At 37.2% G+C, this 20,047-nt stretch overlaps 1 protein-coding gene across 3 annotated transcripts in view; it reads left to right on the top strand.

The window, feature by feature from the left end:
- Positions 1-20,047, top strand: part of LOC135474993 (agrin-like) — a 191,661-nt gene that overhangs the window by 155,671 nt on the left and 15,943 nt on the right. For all 3 annotated transcript variants that reach the window (XM_064754716.1, XM_064754715.1, XM_064754717.1), the window contains exons 6-16: positions 6,056-6,271; positions 11,085-11,194; positions 11,782-11,884; positions 12,763-12,854; positions 14,928-15,042; positions 15,908-16,123; positions 16,397-16,511; positions 17,349-17,458; positions 18,031-18,177; positions 18,491-18,580; positions 19,607-19,768. In XM_064754716.1, the coding sequence (XP_064610786.1) occupies positions 6,056-6,271; positions 11,085-11,194; positions 11,782-11,884; positions 12,763-12,854; positions 14,928-15,042; positions 15,908-16,123; positions 16,397-16,511; positions 17,349-17,458; positions 18,031-18,177; positions 18,491-18,580; positions 19,607-19,768 (1,476 nt within the window). The remainder of the gene's footprint in view (positions 1-6,055; positions 6,272-11,084; positions 11,195-11,781; positions 11,885-12,762; positions 12,855-14,927; positions 15,043-15,907; positions 16,124-16,396; positions 16,512-17,348; positions 17,459-18,030; positions 18,178-18,490; positions 18,581-19,606; positions 19,769-20,047) is intronic.

The raw sequence follows: 20,047 nt of genomic DNA, 5'->3' as shown, positions 1-20,047 counted from the left end.
CGGGATAAAATACCGATCAATATGACCATGTATCCTGTGGAATTTGGGCTGAAGGGAGTGTGAAGATGTACAGCATAGAGAGTAAAACCAGAACAGTGACGACAAAATGATAGCTGGCAAATGGTCACATGCAACAGGTGAAAGATGTACAGCATCAATAGTAAAACCAGAACAGCGACGACAAAATGATAGCTGGCAAATGGTCACGTGAGCGATGACAAAACGATAGCTGGCAAATGGCCACACGTAACTGCTGAAAGATGTACAGCATCGAGAGTTAAACCAGAACATTGACGACAAAATGATAGCTGGCAAATGGTCCTGTGAGTGATGACAAAACGATAGCTGGCAAATGGTCACACGTAACTGCTGAAAGATGTACAGCATCGAGAGTTAAACCAGAACAGTGACGACAAAATGATAGCTGGCAAATGGTCACGTGAACGATGACAAAACGATAGCTGGCAAATGGCCACACGTAACTGCTGAAAGATGTACAGCATCGAGAGTTAAACCAGAACAGTGACGACAAAATGATAGCTGGCAAATGGTCCTGTGAGTGATGACAAAACGATAGCTGGCAAATGGCCACACGTAACTGCTGAAAGATGTACAGCATAGAGAGTTAAACCAGAACAGCGACGGCAAAATGATAGCTGGCAAATGGTCACACGTAACTGCTGAAAGATGTACAGCATCAATAGTAAAACCAGAACAGCGACGGCAAAATGATAGCTGGCAAATGGCCACACGTAACTGCTGAAAGATGTACAGCATAGAGAGTTAAACCAGAACAGCGACGACAAAATAATAGCTAGCAAATGGTCACACGTAACTGCTGAAAGATGTACAGCATGAATAGTAAAACCAGAACAGCGACGACAAAATGATAGCTGGCAAATGGTCACGTGAGCGATGACAAAACAATAGCTGGCAAATGGCCACACGTAACTGCTGAAAGGTGTACAGCATAGAGAGTTAAACCAGAACAGCGACGACAAAATGATAGCTGGCAAATGGTCACACGTAACTGCTGAAAGATGTACAGCATCAATAGTAAAATCAGAACAGCGAAGACAAAATGATAGCTGGCAAATGGTCACTTGAGTGATGACAAAACGATAGCTGGCAAATGGTCACGCGTAACTGCTGAAAGATGTACAGCATAGAGAGTAAAACCAGAACAGTGAAGACAAAATGATAGCTGGCAAATGGTCACGTGAGTGATGACAAAATGATAGCTGGCAAATGGTCACACGTAACTGCTGAAAGATGTAGAGCATGAATAGTAAAACAAGAACAGCGAAGACAGAATGATAGCTGGCAAATGGTCACACGTAACTGCTGAAAGATGTACAGCATCAATAGTAAAATCAGAACAGCGATGACAAAATGATAGCTGGCAAATGGTCACGTAAGTGATGACAAAACGATAGCTGGCAAATGGTCACGCGTAACTGCTGAAATATGAACAGCATAAAGAGTAAAACCAGAACAGCGATGACAAAATGATAGCTGGCAAATGGTCACGTGAGTGATGACAAAACGATAGCTGGCAAATGGCCACACGTAACTGCTGAAAGATGTACAACATAGAGAGTTAAACCAGAACAGCGATGACAAAATGATAGCTAGCAAATGGTCACACGTAACTGGTGAAATACGGCCTCTTGTCAATCTGCCTTTGCTAGGGTTTTATTCTAACTGTTTTTTTTAAGTGCGTAAATAGTAGCAATTTACTCGCCTCCTACTACCATGGCTTATCGTTTGATTTGGTGTAGGTAGCCTTCATATATAGAAAGATAGTTGAGGTCAGCTATTTGAGGAAGTTCCAGAGGCTAATCAGTGCAATCATTTATTTACCTTGCTGCTTCAGAAATTCCCTTGAAATCCCTCAGCCATGGCTGAGCTGCCGCACACCTATATCGCTTAGGAACAATAGTCTGGAGTGTAATCAATACTGGAAGTAATGTATAGCCTTCAACATGCCGCTGCCTGTTGTTTGACCAAGTGCATCTTACATGTAATGTACGGAGCAGTGGTTATTCTGCAGTCATGACTTTCTCCAGCATACTTGTACAAACCACCGGTTTCACCCGAAAAAAAAAACACTTTTCTTGCGTTGAAAAGAACGAGGATATTGATTTGCCTAAATTAACTTTTCTTGGCTGGGCCACAGATGTCGGTCATAGTAATTGGGTATTCGGTTTGAAACGTGCTGGTAGAAATCCCCAGTGAGCGACAAGTCAAATGCATTCATCGGTCATCCTGAACCTTTTCATCGCGCAGCCATGTGATCAAATCTGTGGTGTAGTTCCGGTCATCAATATCTGCTGCGATTTTCATTACAATTCTTCTGGAGGCCCTTTAAGTTGACACAAACATTCGGGGTTGGTTGCTGCCAAGCAGTGTATACAATCATTTCAGTAACTAAGATAATAACTTGTAATAATTCAGCTTTAAAAATATGTCTAGGTTGGGTATGGCCAAGGTACTGAAACTTTTGTATGCACTTTGTTCTCACAGCACTAAATATTTTGCCTATATGGATGTGTACTTTCTTGATATACTAGCTCAGATGCTTGCGCTAAAATCTGACCTTGTCAAGTTCACCCTTTAGGACCAAGACCTTTTATTTTTTGGAAGATGATGTCTTCTCCTCATCACTAGTTTTCATCTTGGCAGTACCATTTCCTTTTAATAACCATATATATATATATATATATATATATATATATATATATATGGCTCCACTACTGGGCATGTTAATGTCTTGGAACATTAATCAGACTGTGGCATTAGGCCTCATGTTTGTGTACACATGTGTAACATGACCTTTTCATTTACAGCTACAGTACCATGTTAAACCTGTCCTACTTGTCAACATACAGACTAAACCTTAGGTGTCTGTGATTAACTGTATACATGTACTTATATTCACTTGTCTTACCATGATCCATAATGGTCAGGCTCACATATCCTTAAAGCATTGAGTTGGGATCCATTCTGACTGTCTTCTAGTGTTGCTCTTGCCAAGAACTCTTGTACTAGCTTTGACCTCTGAGACTGTAGGTTCAAATCCAGTACCAAGTAGTATGTTTTCTGTCGGGTGATTTGTCCGGTCAGGGCTCTGCCTGGTACTTTCTACTCAAAAATTAAACAGCCACTGTCTAAGTCAATTGTTTCTTAATATGTCATTAAACCCCTTTAAAATAAAAAGAAATGAAGTTAATTTAATGCATTGTGGAGTGAATGGTCTCTTTCTATAAGTCTGTTACATGAAGGATGATGTATTCAAATAATGTGTAAACTAATAACTTTGTTTCAGTCTGAGTCATTGATATTGGCATGTAGTACTGCTGTACATATGAAACTACTTGCTATTGCAAATTTGTACTGGCATGCACGCAGTACTGGTGTATCTGGAGATAAATTGAAATTGCAAACTTGTACTAATGTCTATGCAATAACGGTCATTTTGCGGTATATGCCTGTTGGTGTCTCTATAAAAGCAATTAATGTGTATTAATTATTAATTAACATTTATTGTCTCATGGCTTGACTAATATTCTAATACTAATACTGATGAGCATAGAAAAGTAAGTGATCTGTATAATGATGGTTACTGTGGAGAGTCTAATAATAAAACAAATCCAAAGTAGCGGACACTGAGTTGTCACGGTAACTAATGAAACTCTCTTTATAGACCCAACAGGTGGAACAGTGGATGATGGCACTAATCATGGTAAACTGACCTCAAAATCATAATCCGTCCAAGTCTCGTTTCAAATCAACTCCTTCTCTGTCTGTCCAACATTTTTAATATTTGCACAATAAAATTAGTGTGTCTTTTATGTACAATGCATCTGTACTGTGAAATTCTGGCAAGTGTTTGAACATTTATGTCCTCTCCCTAGTTTGCCCCTGAAAGGTATGAATGAATTACCAAAGTTCATATTTGACCTTTACATCCATACTTTAACCTTTAACATAAATTTTCACAGAATTAAAACTTCCTTTTGTTTCCTTGTTCTCTAAACTTTGAAACAAATTCACATTCATATTTGCATTTATTGGCCAAAAAGAGAATCCTGTTTTTCAAAATTTTGCATTTTAAATAATGCAATGAAAAAAATATATAAAAAAAAACAAGAGAAAGTTTTCAGATGCAGTTTTTAATATTCTTGCTACTTACAATGTCTTTGTATGTAGTGTTTCTTTAACTTGACACTTGATTTGGTTTCCTATTCAATCTGCAGATGAAAATATCTGCTAATTCAGCCCTATTTATAAAAACTGTTTGTATTCACAATATCTTCAAAAACTGAAAGACAACTGTTTTCCACTTTGAGTATTCACTGACATCATAGTGCATCCATGTAGGTTATGATAGAGAAGTGCCAGTTAATTGTTAAGGCATATCCCACTCCAGTTGGTTTCATTGGTGATCTGCTATAATAAAGCCCCTGTGAATCAAGAGTTGTACCTTGCCAAGATTGATCAGTCCATAGTAGCTGGTATTGCACAAACGCGCAGTCCGTAATCACATGCAGATTTTGAATCTTTTATTTATGTTAATGGTCCCATTTTCTGTTTATTGAATTGTGGTGCTATTTTTTTTTTTTTTTTTTTTTTTTTTGATTTTTGAAGTTTTTGAAAATCTTTTGTTCCATTATTTTCTTTCAATAAAGGGTACATGCTCCCTAAATTTCTGACAACAGATTTCTAAATGATTTTTGCGGAATTGTTCTCCTTGAAACAAACAAGAAAGGTGCAAAACATTTAAAAATAAAGTCACTCGGTATAACAAAATGTTGGTGTTGTATATTAAGTCTTTTTAAATTTTTAATTTTAAATAAAAACAGAGGTTTCAATAGTTCATGTATCAAAAATTAGTTGGAAATAAAATCAAAAATGTGTATCAATGTTTAATAAACCCAAGTTGTGAATGCCAGTTATCCTTTGATCAGCTAGAGACTCCAAAAAATCAAAACTTCTAGAATTCTGAAGAATAATCCAAATTACTTAGTTTTCTTTTATTTCCATTATTTTGCTGTTGTCTGGTTTACCTTCTGCACTCTTTTATTTCAGAATGATTTGCTAAACATCTGTCATTTGCTCTGTGTATTCATCCAGATATTTTTCTTAAACGTTAACAAAGAACTGGATTCACCCGTGTCTCAAGTTTTTTTTTTTTTGTCATGACCCTCATTGTTGTCTGTGTTTTAAATTGGACTTTTAGCAAGTTTCTTTTGAAAATGTAAGCAGCTGTAGGCTTGTCATCCTAACACTAATTTTGAATGTTTACGATGAATTTTTTTCAACTCCGTCATTTGTGTTGTGGTATTTTATTAAATCTTTGCATGAATTATAAAATTTTAAAACTGAATTTGAATTTGCCAGGGGCCTTCCAGCTTATTTTTTTTAAAAAGCTATTTAAAAAAAATTAAATTATTTAATATGAAGCTAAAATATTCTTCAAACATTAAAGTATTGCCTAAACTTCAGTACTCAGCTTAAACAAACAAAATAAATGAGCTGGCAAAAAAGAAGGACCCTGGCTTATGTTCAAATAGTCTTGTAGATATGATAAATGTGTACATTTATATGTGCAATTTCTTAATTGTTTAAACTTCAATTTAATAGCATCTAAACCATTTAAAGGGAAAATGTGGTGTGCAGAATGCTGCCTGTGATTTCTGTTGTTGACTACATTCATCCTACTCTAATATCGTTGAAAAATCGCAATAAAAATTTAACCGTCAGTTACTAAGTTTTACTGAGAAATAATATGATTCAAACTAACAGGCTTTATATGTGTTGAACTAAAGCTGTTAAAACTCAACTGAGAACTAAAACCTTATTTTCTGTTGTAATTTTCCTTTAATTGAAATAATACAAATGAATAAGAGTTGAACAAACTGTCACAGTAAAAGAAATATATTGCTGTCTATCAGATAAACACAAAAGAGTGCATATAGCTGGGATTTTGCTGAGCCGAGTGTTATTTGTGGAATGGCTTGCTTTACCGGTGCTCTGTCTATCTGTCTTGCAGAAAATAATCCCTGCAGTCGTTTGCAGTGCAGTATGGGTGAGGAATGTAATATCGACAGGCAAGGGAGAGCAACCTGCGTGTGTCCACAGCCATGCGAGCCTGTATTACGACCAGTGTGTGGCACCGACCAAGTCACGTACGACAACGAGTGTGAATTGCGCCGCCAGTCCTGCGTGCAGCGGAAGGCTGTCTCTATTGACTTCAGTGGTCCATGTGGTGAGTTCATTTCCTCCTTTATAATGCACCATATTTAAAATTAAATATATACGAAAATTGAAGCATATTGTGATGAAAAATGCGCATGATTCTAAAAGCAACCTCTACTGTGATTGACTTGTTACTGTATATTAAAGTGAATTTGTAATAGAAATACAAAACTATGTATATTATCTTAAAGTTTGATTAGGATGTAGTCTGTGGCATGTTGTATAGAGTGCTCATTTTTGCTTGAAAATATTTTAATATTATTTTTTAAAGTTGTAAAATAAAAGCCATTATAATTAGCCATTATAAATGGAATTAAAGAGCAGGTGTATTTCTGTATAAACTTTAAAACAGATAACAACTACATATATTGAATTATTTTATAACATATATCTGGTGGGCATAAAAAAATGGGCCCTACTTTGATGCTGCATTGCTCCATTATCCTTTGTTCAAACCCTTTCAAACTTTAGGCATTCAAATGGCATGATTTTGTTAATATACTGACTAATTTTCAAGGTCATGGCATGAGTAATCTGTACACAGGGTTAAAATGAAAACATAGCCTCAAAAAAGCATGTTCTGGTGACCCACATTGCATCACCTGTCATGGGTAGAGCGCGTGCTGCACCTGTGTGACACACATCAAGGTCTGATGGGAAAAAAATTGAAGTAGATTCGGGACTCAATCAGTTAATGGAAGAAACGTTTGTGCGCTGCCTACTGAGAAGATGGAGGACCAACTGATCACCTTTCGAAATAAAACAAGATTGAACATCATTGTGAAATATCCGGAACATGCGTTTTTGACTCTATTTTGATTTTGGCCCCATGAACGGAAATCTGAAAGGATGGAATTGAAATTTGATCTGTATACTAAGGACATAATGGCTTTTGAATATGTAAATTTTTAGAAGCTGACCTAAGAGGGTTTCGGAGATATTGAATGTCAAAGTACGGCCCATTTTTTTATGCCCACCCGATATATCAATCAGGCTGAAAAACTGTTTATATGTATGGGTTGTTGGAAAATTTACTAGGTGCAGTAAAAAAAATTTAACTGTTTTTCATAATTTAGCTGTAATGTTCCTAGAATATTGGAAAATTTTTATTTTTTATTGATTAAAAATAATATTGTGTTATTATGCAATATATTTTTGTCATGAATTTTGTTGTTGTGCAGATTACTCAATTATTCTGCCGATTATTCTACTTGTTTTATATTGCATGATTAAGTTCTCAGGTGGATGTGGCATTACAGGGATAAAGGTGAATAGAAAACATTAGTTGTGTGGTCAAGGAGACCATTGTCCCCTGGTGACCCTCTCAACAGCTTTTTCAGTGTGTGGAAAGCTGTCATTGGTCAGATCTCTCAAACCTTTTATGTCTCCCTCACACATTTGAAACCTTCTTCGGCACAAAGCTATGATTAGACGCTTTTTTCTTATCACACAAGGCACTTGTGTAAGAGCTGGCGCATTACTGGTATGCAGCTGGATTTTATAAACATTGAAATCTGTCTTGTGCTAGTTATAGGTTGGCTTCGTATTAATATAGAAGATCTTACCAAGCAAAATTTACAAAATATTAAGCCATAATGGACATCTTCCACATTACTGGATTTTGCTTCCGAATTCAGATATAATTGAGAATCATTCCAACCTAAAGTAAATTTGGCACAGTATTTGCAGTTCATTGTTCATTGCCACCTTGGTAGTGATCGGGTATGGGAAAATTGGCGATGTAACACTCACGTATTGTGATAGGACCAATGTGGTGAATTCATGCTACATCAAAAGCTGACACAATAACCATGTCTTCAGTGTCAACCCATGTCAGATTTAATGCCACTGGTACATGATATTAGAGTGTGGTTTTTAAAGAAGCATGATAAAGAGCAATGCCAACAGCAGGCTGCAGAAGCCAGTAATGTGCGAGTCGTTTCATTACTGTTAATTATTAGGAACCATCTAATCAGATGTTTTTTGGACCATCATGGTATTTTTTTTTGTTCATTGTCTGCTACTGTATATTTTATTTCCATATCAAATCATTGCTAAAGTAGTTTTAATGATTGATGTACAGAGTTACTTTTATTGACATTCAGTAATTGGTCCACCATACATGGTGTATTTTTCTTCCTCTTGGAAAATATTTAATAAAAAAACCTCTTTCTTCCAAAAAGTTAACTGTTGTGCAGGTTAAGAAAAAATTAGGTATCGTAAATGCATGAGACCAGGAGTTTGACAGTCTGCATTTTTTCACTTAGTGTTGCTGTTTTTGGATCTATTTTTTGCATGTGTATTGCATGAAGTGGACATTTTTTTTTTCTTCTCAAGTACTTGTGCATTTGATTGTAAATTTTCTAGACATGTTCTACCTGATGTTGTGTGTGACCTGATATTCATTGGCAGTGTTTGTTTAACAGTGACACAGCTTTGAATTGTAACTGGATGCATGTTGTAAGCATGTAAATGTTTTCTGAAAAAGGTTTCACACAATACATGCATGAACATAGTTGGAAATCTTATGTTTGCATTTGCTGCGCTAAACTGGATTAATTTAGTATGTAAAAAGATGTACATTATAAATCTAAAAAATGAACGTTCTGTTATTTGAGTGAAAATTCTTTGAAACAAACAAACAAACAAACATAGATAACTCATTTTTAAAAATTTGATTATGTATTTATTTATATTTATAAGGCGTTTTATGCCATATTAAGGAATATTCCACTTCAATTTCAAAGATGAAATGCATAAATTTTGTTTAGCAGTGTTGTGATACAAAATGATGATACCTTTCATGGTGAAACTATGATGTAGGGAACAAATGCAAACTTAGGTATTCATGTACATGAATATGTATAGCCCCGGACACACAATAACAACTCAGTGGGAAGGTCTGTCAGCAACCTCGGGATGGTCATGGGTTTCCCGGGCTCTGCCCGGTTTCCTCCCACCGTAATGCTGGCCGCCGTCGTATAAGTGAAATATTCTTGAGTACGGCATAAAAACACCAATCAAATAAATAAATAAATAAACTAACAATAACAACTCCTAGAAAATGCTGCTCTGCATGGCTGCTGTTGGTCGTAAATACACCCACAGGACTATGATCCCGGAATGTCATGCGGAAATTTTACTGTACTGAAGTTTGACAGTGCTGATTTTATGATTGAACAAATGTACCATGCATAGCTCACCATGAATACAAATGCATGTTTGTATTTTAATCATTAGTATAGAACAGTTCGATAAAGGAAACATAATTTAAATTTGTGTCTATAATTATTATTTTTCTGTGATAATATACATAGCATTGATTATTAAATTCATCAGCTAAAACAAATCTTAACAGTAAGTGTTCATACTGGTTCAGATTTTTCCTTAAAGGGACAAACCACTGATGTCCAAAAAATTGTGCTGTTATTTTAGACCTCATCTACATAAAGTTGAGACTCCCGTATGTCTACTGACATGTGTCTGACTCTGAGTGAACGATGGAATGTTTAGTTTTATTCGTGTTTCTCTTCAGCTGTCAACTCGTTCATATTGATGTATTTAGAAAGTCTGATTTTTTTTAGTCAGTTACCTCCCCCTGTTGTTTAGACAACGGGTGAATTTGAAATGTCAGATGGCATTGTCAGATGGCACTGTGTTGTAATTAGGCTTCCAATTTGCTTTCAATCTATCGTATTGTTTACATGTGCTACCCACGGGCAAAAGTTGCATTGTGGGAATCTTTGAGGTGCCTCATTTGCATGTTATCTCGTCGGGCGGACAGTTTAGACCAGTCACGGATTTCCTCTTATAATTCTCTTAATGAAAAACAAAGCCCCAATAGGCTCAGTGAGGAGTCAAATGCCAATCATTTTTCCTTTTGGCGGAACCAACTCAAAAATTCTGAATTTGTTTCGGCTGTATGTCCCTGTAAAACTATAATTCTGGATAAGTTTCCTGCAGATTAATTTTTCATTTGGGTGTGATATTGATGTTCTTGGTTTAACTATCATTAAATCTAGAAAAGTTTTGTATTCACACGTATGTTTACCTGGAAACACTGGACACATTGTGGTTTACACAAATTTCAGTGTCTTAACACAGACACCTGAAAAATCATTGGGTTTTAGAACATGTCATAAAGGTATAAGTAAATCCGTGTCATTTGTGTGTAATTTTTAATATGTACACTGTATTATGATTTAAGAGGGATCCTAGGAAAAGTCACAACATATAAATGCATGTGTATGATTTTCAGAACAGAGCTGAATATTTCGTTGTTGATCACAAAAAGCATTTCTTTAGCGGAGTGTTATGTAGCGGAGATGTGTAAATGATACAGCTGTGAAGATGCCATATATTACTGTACATACTCATCTACAATTCAGTATACTATGGCCTGTGGGTCACAATCTGGATAATTGAACACATGTACATAAGCATATGTAGCTTAACACCAATATTACTGGCACAGCCATAAGTCCGGCATCTGGTTACGGTTCATGGTGTCCTATGTTTTACCTCAACATATAAAGCAGACTTCTGCAAAGTAAGTAAATTGTTCTAAAGCAGGACATAAAACCTGAGTCAGACACCAGAATAAATAAATTACTTCCACACTACTATTAACACTGCTGAATGGGAATTGACTTTCTGCACCCATCGTAATTAAGCCACCACTGTTACAATTCTGCCCACCAACTACCAAAACAAATGAAATATTTGGAGGTATTGTTATTTTGATGATGTTTTTGTTTTATTTGTAGTACCATGCAATGAATGTTTACGTTTCTAATTTTTCACCTGGCTTGGTCTTTGGTCAGGTATGGACGGGCCATGTCGCGGGACGGTCTGCGATCACGGAGCCACCTGCGTGGTTAAGAGAGGCCTGCCAGTCTGTGAATGCCCTACCTGCTCAGAGGAATTCAAACCGGTAACTACATGTAGCTTTTCATTCTGTGTGAATTTATGTGGAAAAAAAGGTTAAATAATGAAATAATATCTGAGTTACATTTAGAAGTCTGCTGACATGACAAGGCCGTCACAGTGTATATTTTATTCAAATTACAGGGCCGTCACAGTTTATATTCTATTCAAATGACAGGGCGGTCACAGTTTATATTCTATTTAAATGACAGGGCCATCACAGTTTATATTTTATTCAAATTACAGGGCCGTCACAGTTTATATTCTGTTGAAATGACAGGGCCATCACAGTTTACATTCTGTTGAAATGACAGGGCCGTCACAGTTTACATTCTGTTGAAATGACAGGGCCGTCACAGTTTACATTCTGTTGAAATGACAGGGCCGTCACAGTTTACATTCTGTTGAAATGACAGGGCCGTCACAGTTTACATTCTGTTGAAATGACAGGGCCGTTACAGTTTACATTCTGTTGAAATGACAGGGCCGTTACAGTTTACATTCTGTTGATATGACAGGGCCATCACAGTTTACATTCTGTTGATATGCCCATAACAGATCCTGCCAATCATTGTTTTGGTATTATGCCTTCAGGTTTGTGGCACAGACGGAATTTCCTATACAAATGAGTGTAAACTTCGGATAGAGAACTGTGAAAGGAAAACGTACGTGGAAGTTCGACAACAAGGACTTTGTAGTAAGTGTTGAACAGTAGAGAAAATCATATGATGCAGTCAGTGATAGTTGATAAAAACTTTACGTAGGTGTATTTTCTTCAGTGGTTTTTTCTAAATGGATAATGAAACCAGGACAAAGCAGGTTAGGCCATCCTTAAAAAAATTCTTTGTTGGGAATAACCCAACCGACCTTATTTGTTATTATTTTTTTGTATTCTGGTTAAAGAAAAAGATAAGGAATATTAACATTCTGAATTTTTTCGTCAAAAATTCTTATCAAAATTCCATTAAAATTTATAGTGGGATGCTTTGTTTGAGGATCAGTCTGACAACACTCAACAAATATAACGATGGCCTCAAGTGCCATGAATCCAGTTCCTACTGGCGCGGCTGTGTCGTTTCATTTAGCAGGAGGTTTGTTGGGTACTCAATGGAGTGTGTTGGTGTCCCTAGGGATTGGTCCTGTTTTCTCCCACTAGAAACTGGCCTAAGGGTTAGCGAACTAGTGCAGTGATGACCCAGGAGCCTCTCACCAATGGGGTCTCTGTGAGTTCAAGTGCAGTTCATACTGGCTTCCTCTCTGGTCAAATACTTGTGAAGGTCTAGCAGCAACCTGCAGATGGTCGGGGGTTTCTCTGAGCTCTGCCCAGTTTTCTCCCACCATAAGGCAGGGCGTCGTCATATAAATGAAATATTCTTAAGTAATACATAAAACACCAATCAAATATATAAATAAATAAATCCAACCAGGAACTTGAATTCCAGCCCACCCACCCACCATGTAAAGTGAAATATTCGTATCTAAAACGAACAATGATGAAATAAGTCCATTTTCACATCAAGATTATTGCTTGGGTGATATGATGCCTTGATATAATAGAACATCTGACTGTTGTAGATGGCTGCAGTCAGGTGAAGTGTGACTTCTACTCTGTGTGTGAGAGTGATGGAAAACAGGCGCGTTGTGTCTGTCCCTCACAGTGTGTGCAGGTGAGTGTCTCATGCAGTTACCTCCCCTTACAACACGGCTTAGCTGAAAAGTTACAGAATTAATTGATTGATTGATTTATTAGTTTATTAGCATATAATGTTATTATATAATGGAAAAGTCAAAATTAAGTTTGGAATCTTGCTTATTTAGGTACATGCATATGAATGTTTACATAAAGTGCTGATATTTGATTTGATCTGCTCTGTCCTGATGCTTTCTTGGAACTTTTAGCGCCAGCGCAAGGTAGTCTGACCCATATACATATATGTTGTAGTGTGGTATATGTGCTTTATTGTCACCTGTCCACAAGTTTTCATTGATCCATTCCAACCACCTGAGCAAATGATCACGTTCATGTCCGTCCACTTGTATTATACTGGTCAGTACAGTGTGCATATCTGTACCTCTCATGTGGGAAGAGTTTTGACTCTGATTTGCTGACAGTCGTGGTTTGCCATGGGTATGCCAGTTTCTGCATCCTTATAACTGACCATCATCATATGAGTGAAAAAAAAGGAACAATCAATTAAATAAATAAATAATAAGCATGAGTGAGGCCTCCATGATGTTATGTCTGTTAGTTTTGTTTAATTAGTAATGGTTGCCATTCTGTGTGTGCGTTTTGTTCTTTCTCGATATGTTTTACCAGAAGTATGCCTTTTCCCTATAGCTAGTCTCAACGACACAGTACACATGTTACGTCATCTGTAGAAGCTTGCACCACCTGGTGGAGAAACATGCCAAACTCTTCACAAAATTGTGAACTGAATCATGGGAAATCTAAATTTTAAATGTCTGCTGCAAGAACTGGTCACACATTGAAACCGAAACTCAGTATTTAATAACTACAATTTCGTTAATCATTGTTAGTATGCAGTTATAAACTCATTTACTACATTTATATTTCCATGCAACTCTAAAACAATTACTATCAAAGACATTGTTGTCCTTTTACTAAATTCTTCATTGTCCTAATTTTTTAAAGTCTATTTCAACACAACTGCGTTTGGATCCCTCCATGCATCAGCCGTTTCTCAAACATTAGCTGTGCAGTGGAGAAAAAAACATACATGGCTGCGCAGATACGTCACATAATGTGTTAGAGATGGAAGAAAAGTGTAAAGTGCCATGGAAACTAGCTATAGGGAAGTTGCATACTTCTAGATAATAGACTTCTGGTTCTACTCAAATTCTCAAATCACATTTGCATTCTTTGCATGTCGTGGATTGCATGATATTATGTTTGTTATTGAAAAAAAGGTGTTTCTGTTAATGTGTATACATGGTATATATAGACACAGTCTCTATCACTTTCTTCTCATTGTATATCTCTTCTCATTGTAAGAGAGGAATCAAAGCAACCATTGTGGTTTTCATTTGTTTATCTCAGTTAACACTCTGTATTTAAATCTGAATTATAATGTATAAATTAACATGATTCTAGTTCAACAAAAACACTAATTTTGGTGTTTAAATTCAAACTGATTGTTGTAAATACTGTTGTAATAACCCGGGGTTGCAGCCAGTATTCCTGTACATCCTAAGAGTTCAGATGCAACCACTCCTTACAGCTAATAATCTTTACTAATCATTGCTTTATGGGAACATGCCATAATTAACGTCTCAGTCAGATACTGAATTGACGCATTTTTTTGCATACTGCATAGAGAAACTATTTTTAATGTGGAAGTTTGATATTCTGTCATGTATCTCCTCTTGCATTCTCTTCTATATTCTGTATCTGTATCATATACATGTATATTCTGTATTTGCATTATATTCTATATTCTACATCTGTAACATACGTTTTCCATCTGTATTTCTATTCTAAACTCTACATATGTATTTTATTCTGTACTTAACATCTGTATTCTATTCTCTACTCTGCATCTGTAATCTACTCTATTATTCTTTTCTATACTCTACATCTGTATTCTATTCTACACTTTACATCTGTATTCTTTTCTATATTCTACATCTGTATTTTATTCTATACTCTACATCTATATTTTATTCTGCATACTACATCGACTTACGGGTTTCTGTTGTTGTTGTTTTTTTTGCATATCTAGGTGGAATCTAAAGTTTGCGGCACAGATGGAGTGACCTATCAAAACGAATGTGAGCTGAAGGTTGCGGCATGCACCAAGAAACAGCTAATCACCATCGTGTCTGTGGGCGAATGTGGTATGTGTGATTGCTAGGCAACCACTTGTTCACAGACATCAGGGGCTGATTCCACAACGATATTTTTTACTTAAGTCAAACTACGTCTTAATTTACCTCTCAAAAGGTCTAAATGAGCCAATAAAGACACATTTTTTAATTCACCTACAAAACACAGAGATGAAAGTTTTCAGGATTGTGTGTGTAATTCATGATCAATAAATCAATAAAAATCTAATTCCCTGGAAAATTCTAGAGACTTTCATATGATGTGACCAGTTTCCGATTTTTGACGATTTCTCTGCCTTCATGTCTGAGAACTAAACATACGTTATTTCCCCAGGAACTCCATCCTCCATGCTTAACTGACTGCCTTAGTATAAAGGAAGAATTCCTGAGTATGGTATTAAACAACAACCAAACAAATAGAAGATATTGTTTTTCAACTTACCCAATTCTTCTAAACTTTGGGACAGATATTAGTAGTGCTGAAAGTGGAATATTACATTTCTTTACCAGCCTTTTGCAAAAGTAAAGATATGTTGATCATTAGATGGTCAAACCATGTAAGGAAAAAAGAAACTCAGTATTCCTGCTAGAATTACATACATCTTGGATAAAACTAGCAGACCAGGTGTTCCAAATTTTAGAAGAAATAGAGTAATAAGGTTAAGAATTTTACTTGTTACTGATTGATTCATCCACCATATAGAGCCATGTAAGAGCTTTTTTTATGAAGTTTGATGATTTTCTTATCAAAAGTGTCATTGTATGATCTTCACCTGCTCCTGAAGGTGTATTTTTACCAACCAAACTTCAGTGGAAACACATTAGTGGTACATTGTACCTAGAAGGTTAAAAACCATGACTTTGTTTACTTCTGCAGATCTTTGTAACAAGGTAAAGTGTAAGTTCGGTGCCAAGTGTGAGAACGGTCTGTGCGTCTGCCCCATGACGTGCCCCTCCACCTACGACCCCGTGTGTGCCAGCGACGAGCAGACCTACAAGAACGAGTGTGAGATGAGAATGGTGGCCTGCTCTCAGAGTATCGAACTCGACGCCATTTTCAACCGGGAGTGTGACACGTATGAAATGTCTGGAAGTAAGTCCTTACAGCGGTCCTGTTTTGTTTTCAATACAAACAGGAAAACATCACAAAGTACACTAAGTGTGTCTATATATGTAAAAGTGCCTTTACTTAATCTATCTTCAGAAGTACAAGTAAAAAAAGAGTTGGAGTTGAAATATTTGAATCCATTTAACTACCACATAAATTCACTTTGAATGAGATTTTTTTTTGTCTTTTTAAAAGGCTTTTTATATTATTGCATTTTAAAATCCATACATCTCTAATATGATATTTGGTGTGTTATAGGTGGCTCTGGAGATGAGGTGTGTGATGAGACCACATGTAATTTTGGAGGCACATGCGCTCTGACAGCGGACAATGAACATGGATGTACATGCAACTTCAACTGTGAGGCTGTCAGGTAAAGGCTTTTGTCTGCACTTGTATTTGGCATTGGTGCCAGGTCAGCACAATGACCCAGGAGCCTCTCACCAGGTCCAGCCTTTGCTAGCTTCCTCTCTCGCCATATGAGAGAAGGTCTTTCAGCAATCTGCGGATGGTCGTGGATTGCCCCTGGGCTCTGTCAGGTTTCCCCTCACCATGTAGCTGGCCTCCGTCGTTTAATTAAAATATTCTTGAGTGCGGAGTAAAAGACCAATCAAGTGAAGAAATAATTATTTGGCATTGCTGTGACATACAAGAAAAAGGTGGTCCAAAGTCCATCAATCCATAGTTGTCAAGTATACTGTTAATGGATGAACGCACATATTTGGTCTATTGTATGGTGAGAAGTAAAAAACACAATATGTCTGTATGAAAACTGACCAGATATGGGGAATCACGATAATAATAAATAAAAAAAGTTTATTTATAACCTTTTTTATTTTTTACAAGAAAATTGTCAATACAGATATTCTTGCCCACATACTGCAGTTGTGCACCATCCTAACTTTCCATTTGTTCAGGGAACCTTTACTTCCTCCAGTGGTCAGAGCACTGGGTCTCACTTTTGTGGCTGTGGCCTTAAGTAGGGAAAATTGTCAGGTACCCGCCGAAGATTGGTGGTTTGCTCTGGGCATTCTACTATTATAGAAGTGAAAAATTCATGAGTATGGGGCTGAACACCATTAAGTTATTCAATCAGTTTGTTGACTATTGGTGCAGGGAGTCTTGTCTAACCAGTGGCTGGACAGCCAAGTCATGGGTGCCTTCTCAGCTTTACTTTTGATTTGTAACAGATCACATTATTGCCTTTCAGGGAGGTAGTGTGTGGCTCTGACGGTAGTACCTATGGTAATGAATGTCTTATGAGGGAGGAGTCATGCAGGAGGCAAGAGGAGATAAGCAAACAAGCTTTGGAAAACTGCGGTATGTTAATACAGTATATAGCACATTTACATAAGTGTCTACAATAGGCAAAGAGCTTGCCAGTAAGTGTGACTTGGTGGAGTAGAACAGAGGAGCAGTTAGACTAGGGGAGGGATTTTTGTGAAGTATGTTTTGTTATTGCATCTCTGAGGAGCCAGAAATCATTACATCATCAGAAACAAGTCATAATTTTGGATTAATGTCATAGCTACTCTGATCTGAGGCAATTATCAGCACAATCTTCGGACATGTGACAAGTGCACTGGGTGTGAAAACAAGGTGAATTTAACCCAGACAAGATAGGCCTTGAATAACATTTTACCATAAAAAGTGACAGACAAAGGTTTTAGGTATGAAATTCGTCATGGAAAAGTACTCAGAATGTGCCTGGTTTTCAAATATGATAGTTTCAGTATCCTGTGAGGCTTTTGTCTTCAGGAAATTGCAAAAAAAACTGCATTTTGCCTATTTAACTCCATGTTGTTTATCACCCCTTGCTCCTGGGAAGAATGAAAGCATCTCAAAAACAACAGTCATGCAGTTTTAAATGATGCAGTTTGATTGGTTTACAGATATTGAGGAAGAGGCTTGTGATGGCAAAGAGCCCTTGATTAATCCAATCACAAGTCAGGAATACGACTGTGATTTCCAACATGACGTTTGTCCCGCCCACAGTTATTGTCACAAAGGACAGTCATTTGCGAAGTGTTGTCCTGAAGGTAGGTGTATACAAAAAGATTAATCTTTCTATGATAGTAAAGTAAAACATGCAATTTGTGTTGCAAATTGTATAAACTGCCTTGGCTGACATAAAAAAAAAATAAGAGTACAATTTAGACATTGATGAAGTTTAGGAATGCATGAAAATGATGAGAGTTAAAACTGATTATAAACATCGCTCAAAACAATTTACGGCCAGAAACAGTACTGCTTCGAATATTTGAAACATAGTGTGTGTACATTTGTAAAAATGAAACAGTGGACAGCCGTATCCAGTCAAGTGACAATAATGTTGTATTTCATTCATGCCAGATCAAACCAAGAGTTGTTGGGACACACCCTATGGATGTTGCCCGGATGGCAAGACGGTCTCCCCTGGGGCGTATCATGCTGGATGCCCAAGTAAGGCAACCCATACTGTATGACTATGAGATACTCTGCGCCCTCCCTCCACTTAAACTCATACTGTATGACTGTCAGATACTCTGTCTCCTCCCTCCACTAAAAGCCATACTGTATGACTGTCAGATACTCTGCCTCATCCCTGCACTAAACTCATGCTGTATGACTATGAGATACTCTGCCTCCTCCCTCCACTAAACCCATATGGTATGACTATGAGATACTCTGCCTCCTCCCTCCACTAAAACCCATACTGTATGTCTATGAGATACTCTGCCTCCTCCCTCCACTAAAACCCATACTGTATGACTGTGAGATACTCTGCCTCCTCCCTCAACTAAAACCCATACTGTATGATTGTGAGATACTCTGCCTCCTCCCTCAACTAAAACTCATACTGTATGACTGTGAGATACTCTGCCTCCTCCCTCCACTAAAACCCATACTGTATGACTGTGAGATACTCTGCCTCCTCCCTCCACTAAAACTCATACTGTATGACTGTGAGATACTCTGCCTCCTCCCTCCACTAAAACCCATACTGTATGTCTATGAGATACTCTGCCTCCTCCCTCCATTAAAACTCATACTGTATGACTGTGAGATACTCTACCTCCTCCCTCAACTAAAACCCATACTGTATGTCTATGAGATACTCTGCCTCCTCCCTCCACTAAAACTCATACTGTATGACTGTGAGATACTCTACCTCCTCCCTCAACTAAAACCCATACTGTATGTCTATGAGATACTCTGCCTCCTCCCTCCACTAAAACTCATACTGTATGACTGTGAGATACTCTACCTCCTCCCTCAACTAAAACCCATACTGTATGTCTTTGAGATGCCTCCTCCCTCCAATTAAAGTTGAAAGTAGAGGTGATCATTAAGCATTCAAAGAAACAGTTTGTGTACCTTTTTTGAAGCAATTTTCACCTGTGTGAAGTTAAAGTTAGTGCAGTGTAATTTTGACCATCTGTGAAGATGGCTCGTGGCTTTACAATAATGATATCATTTCTCGTCTAGGCTACTGTCAGTGTAATCCTCTGGGGTCGTTCAGTACGACCTGTGACTCCAAGTCCCGACAGTGCACGTGTAAGCCTGGAGTTGGGGGGCTTCGGTGTGACCGCTGTGAACCAGGCTACTGGGGACTACCCAGGATCAATGAAGGCAACATTGGCTGTATACGTGAGTATTTGGTGAAAATACTTGTTATCTTTACTCAACAAACAGGTTAAACTGGACAAAGATGTGAGAATATCTGTACTGAATAAACAAGATGGACTGGCTGTACTCTGTAAATGTAATTGAATATCAGTAATATAGAAAAATTATTGATTATTTGTAAAGAAGATTTAAAGTCATGCTCGGAAGAAAAAAAAACAATTAATCAAGTAGGACATGGAGATTAAAGATCATCTCTACAGAAAGATGAGTGCCTGTCTGGACTGAAAATAACATTGAATA

The sequence above is a fragment of the Liolophura sinensis genome, chromosome 9 (assembly GCF_032854445.1).
Source record: "Liolophura sinensis isolate JHLJ2023 chromosome 9, CUHK_Ljap_v2, whole genome shotgun sequence".
Lineage (NCBI taxonomy): Eukaryota > Metazoa > Mollusca > Polyplacophora > Chitonida > Chitonidae > Liolophura > Liolophura sinensis.
The sequence above is the reverse complement of the archived record's forward strand: the minus strand, read 5'-3'. Positions and strand labels throughout refer to the sequence as shown.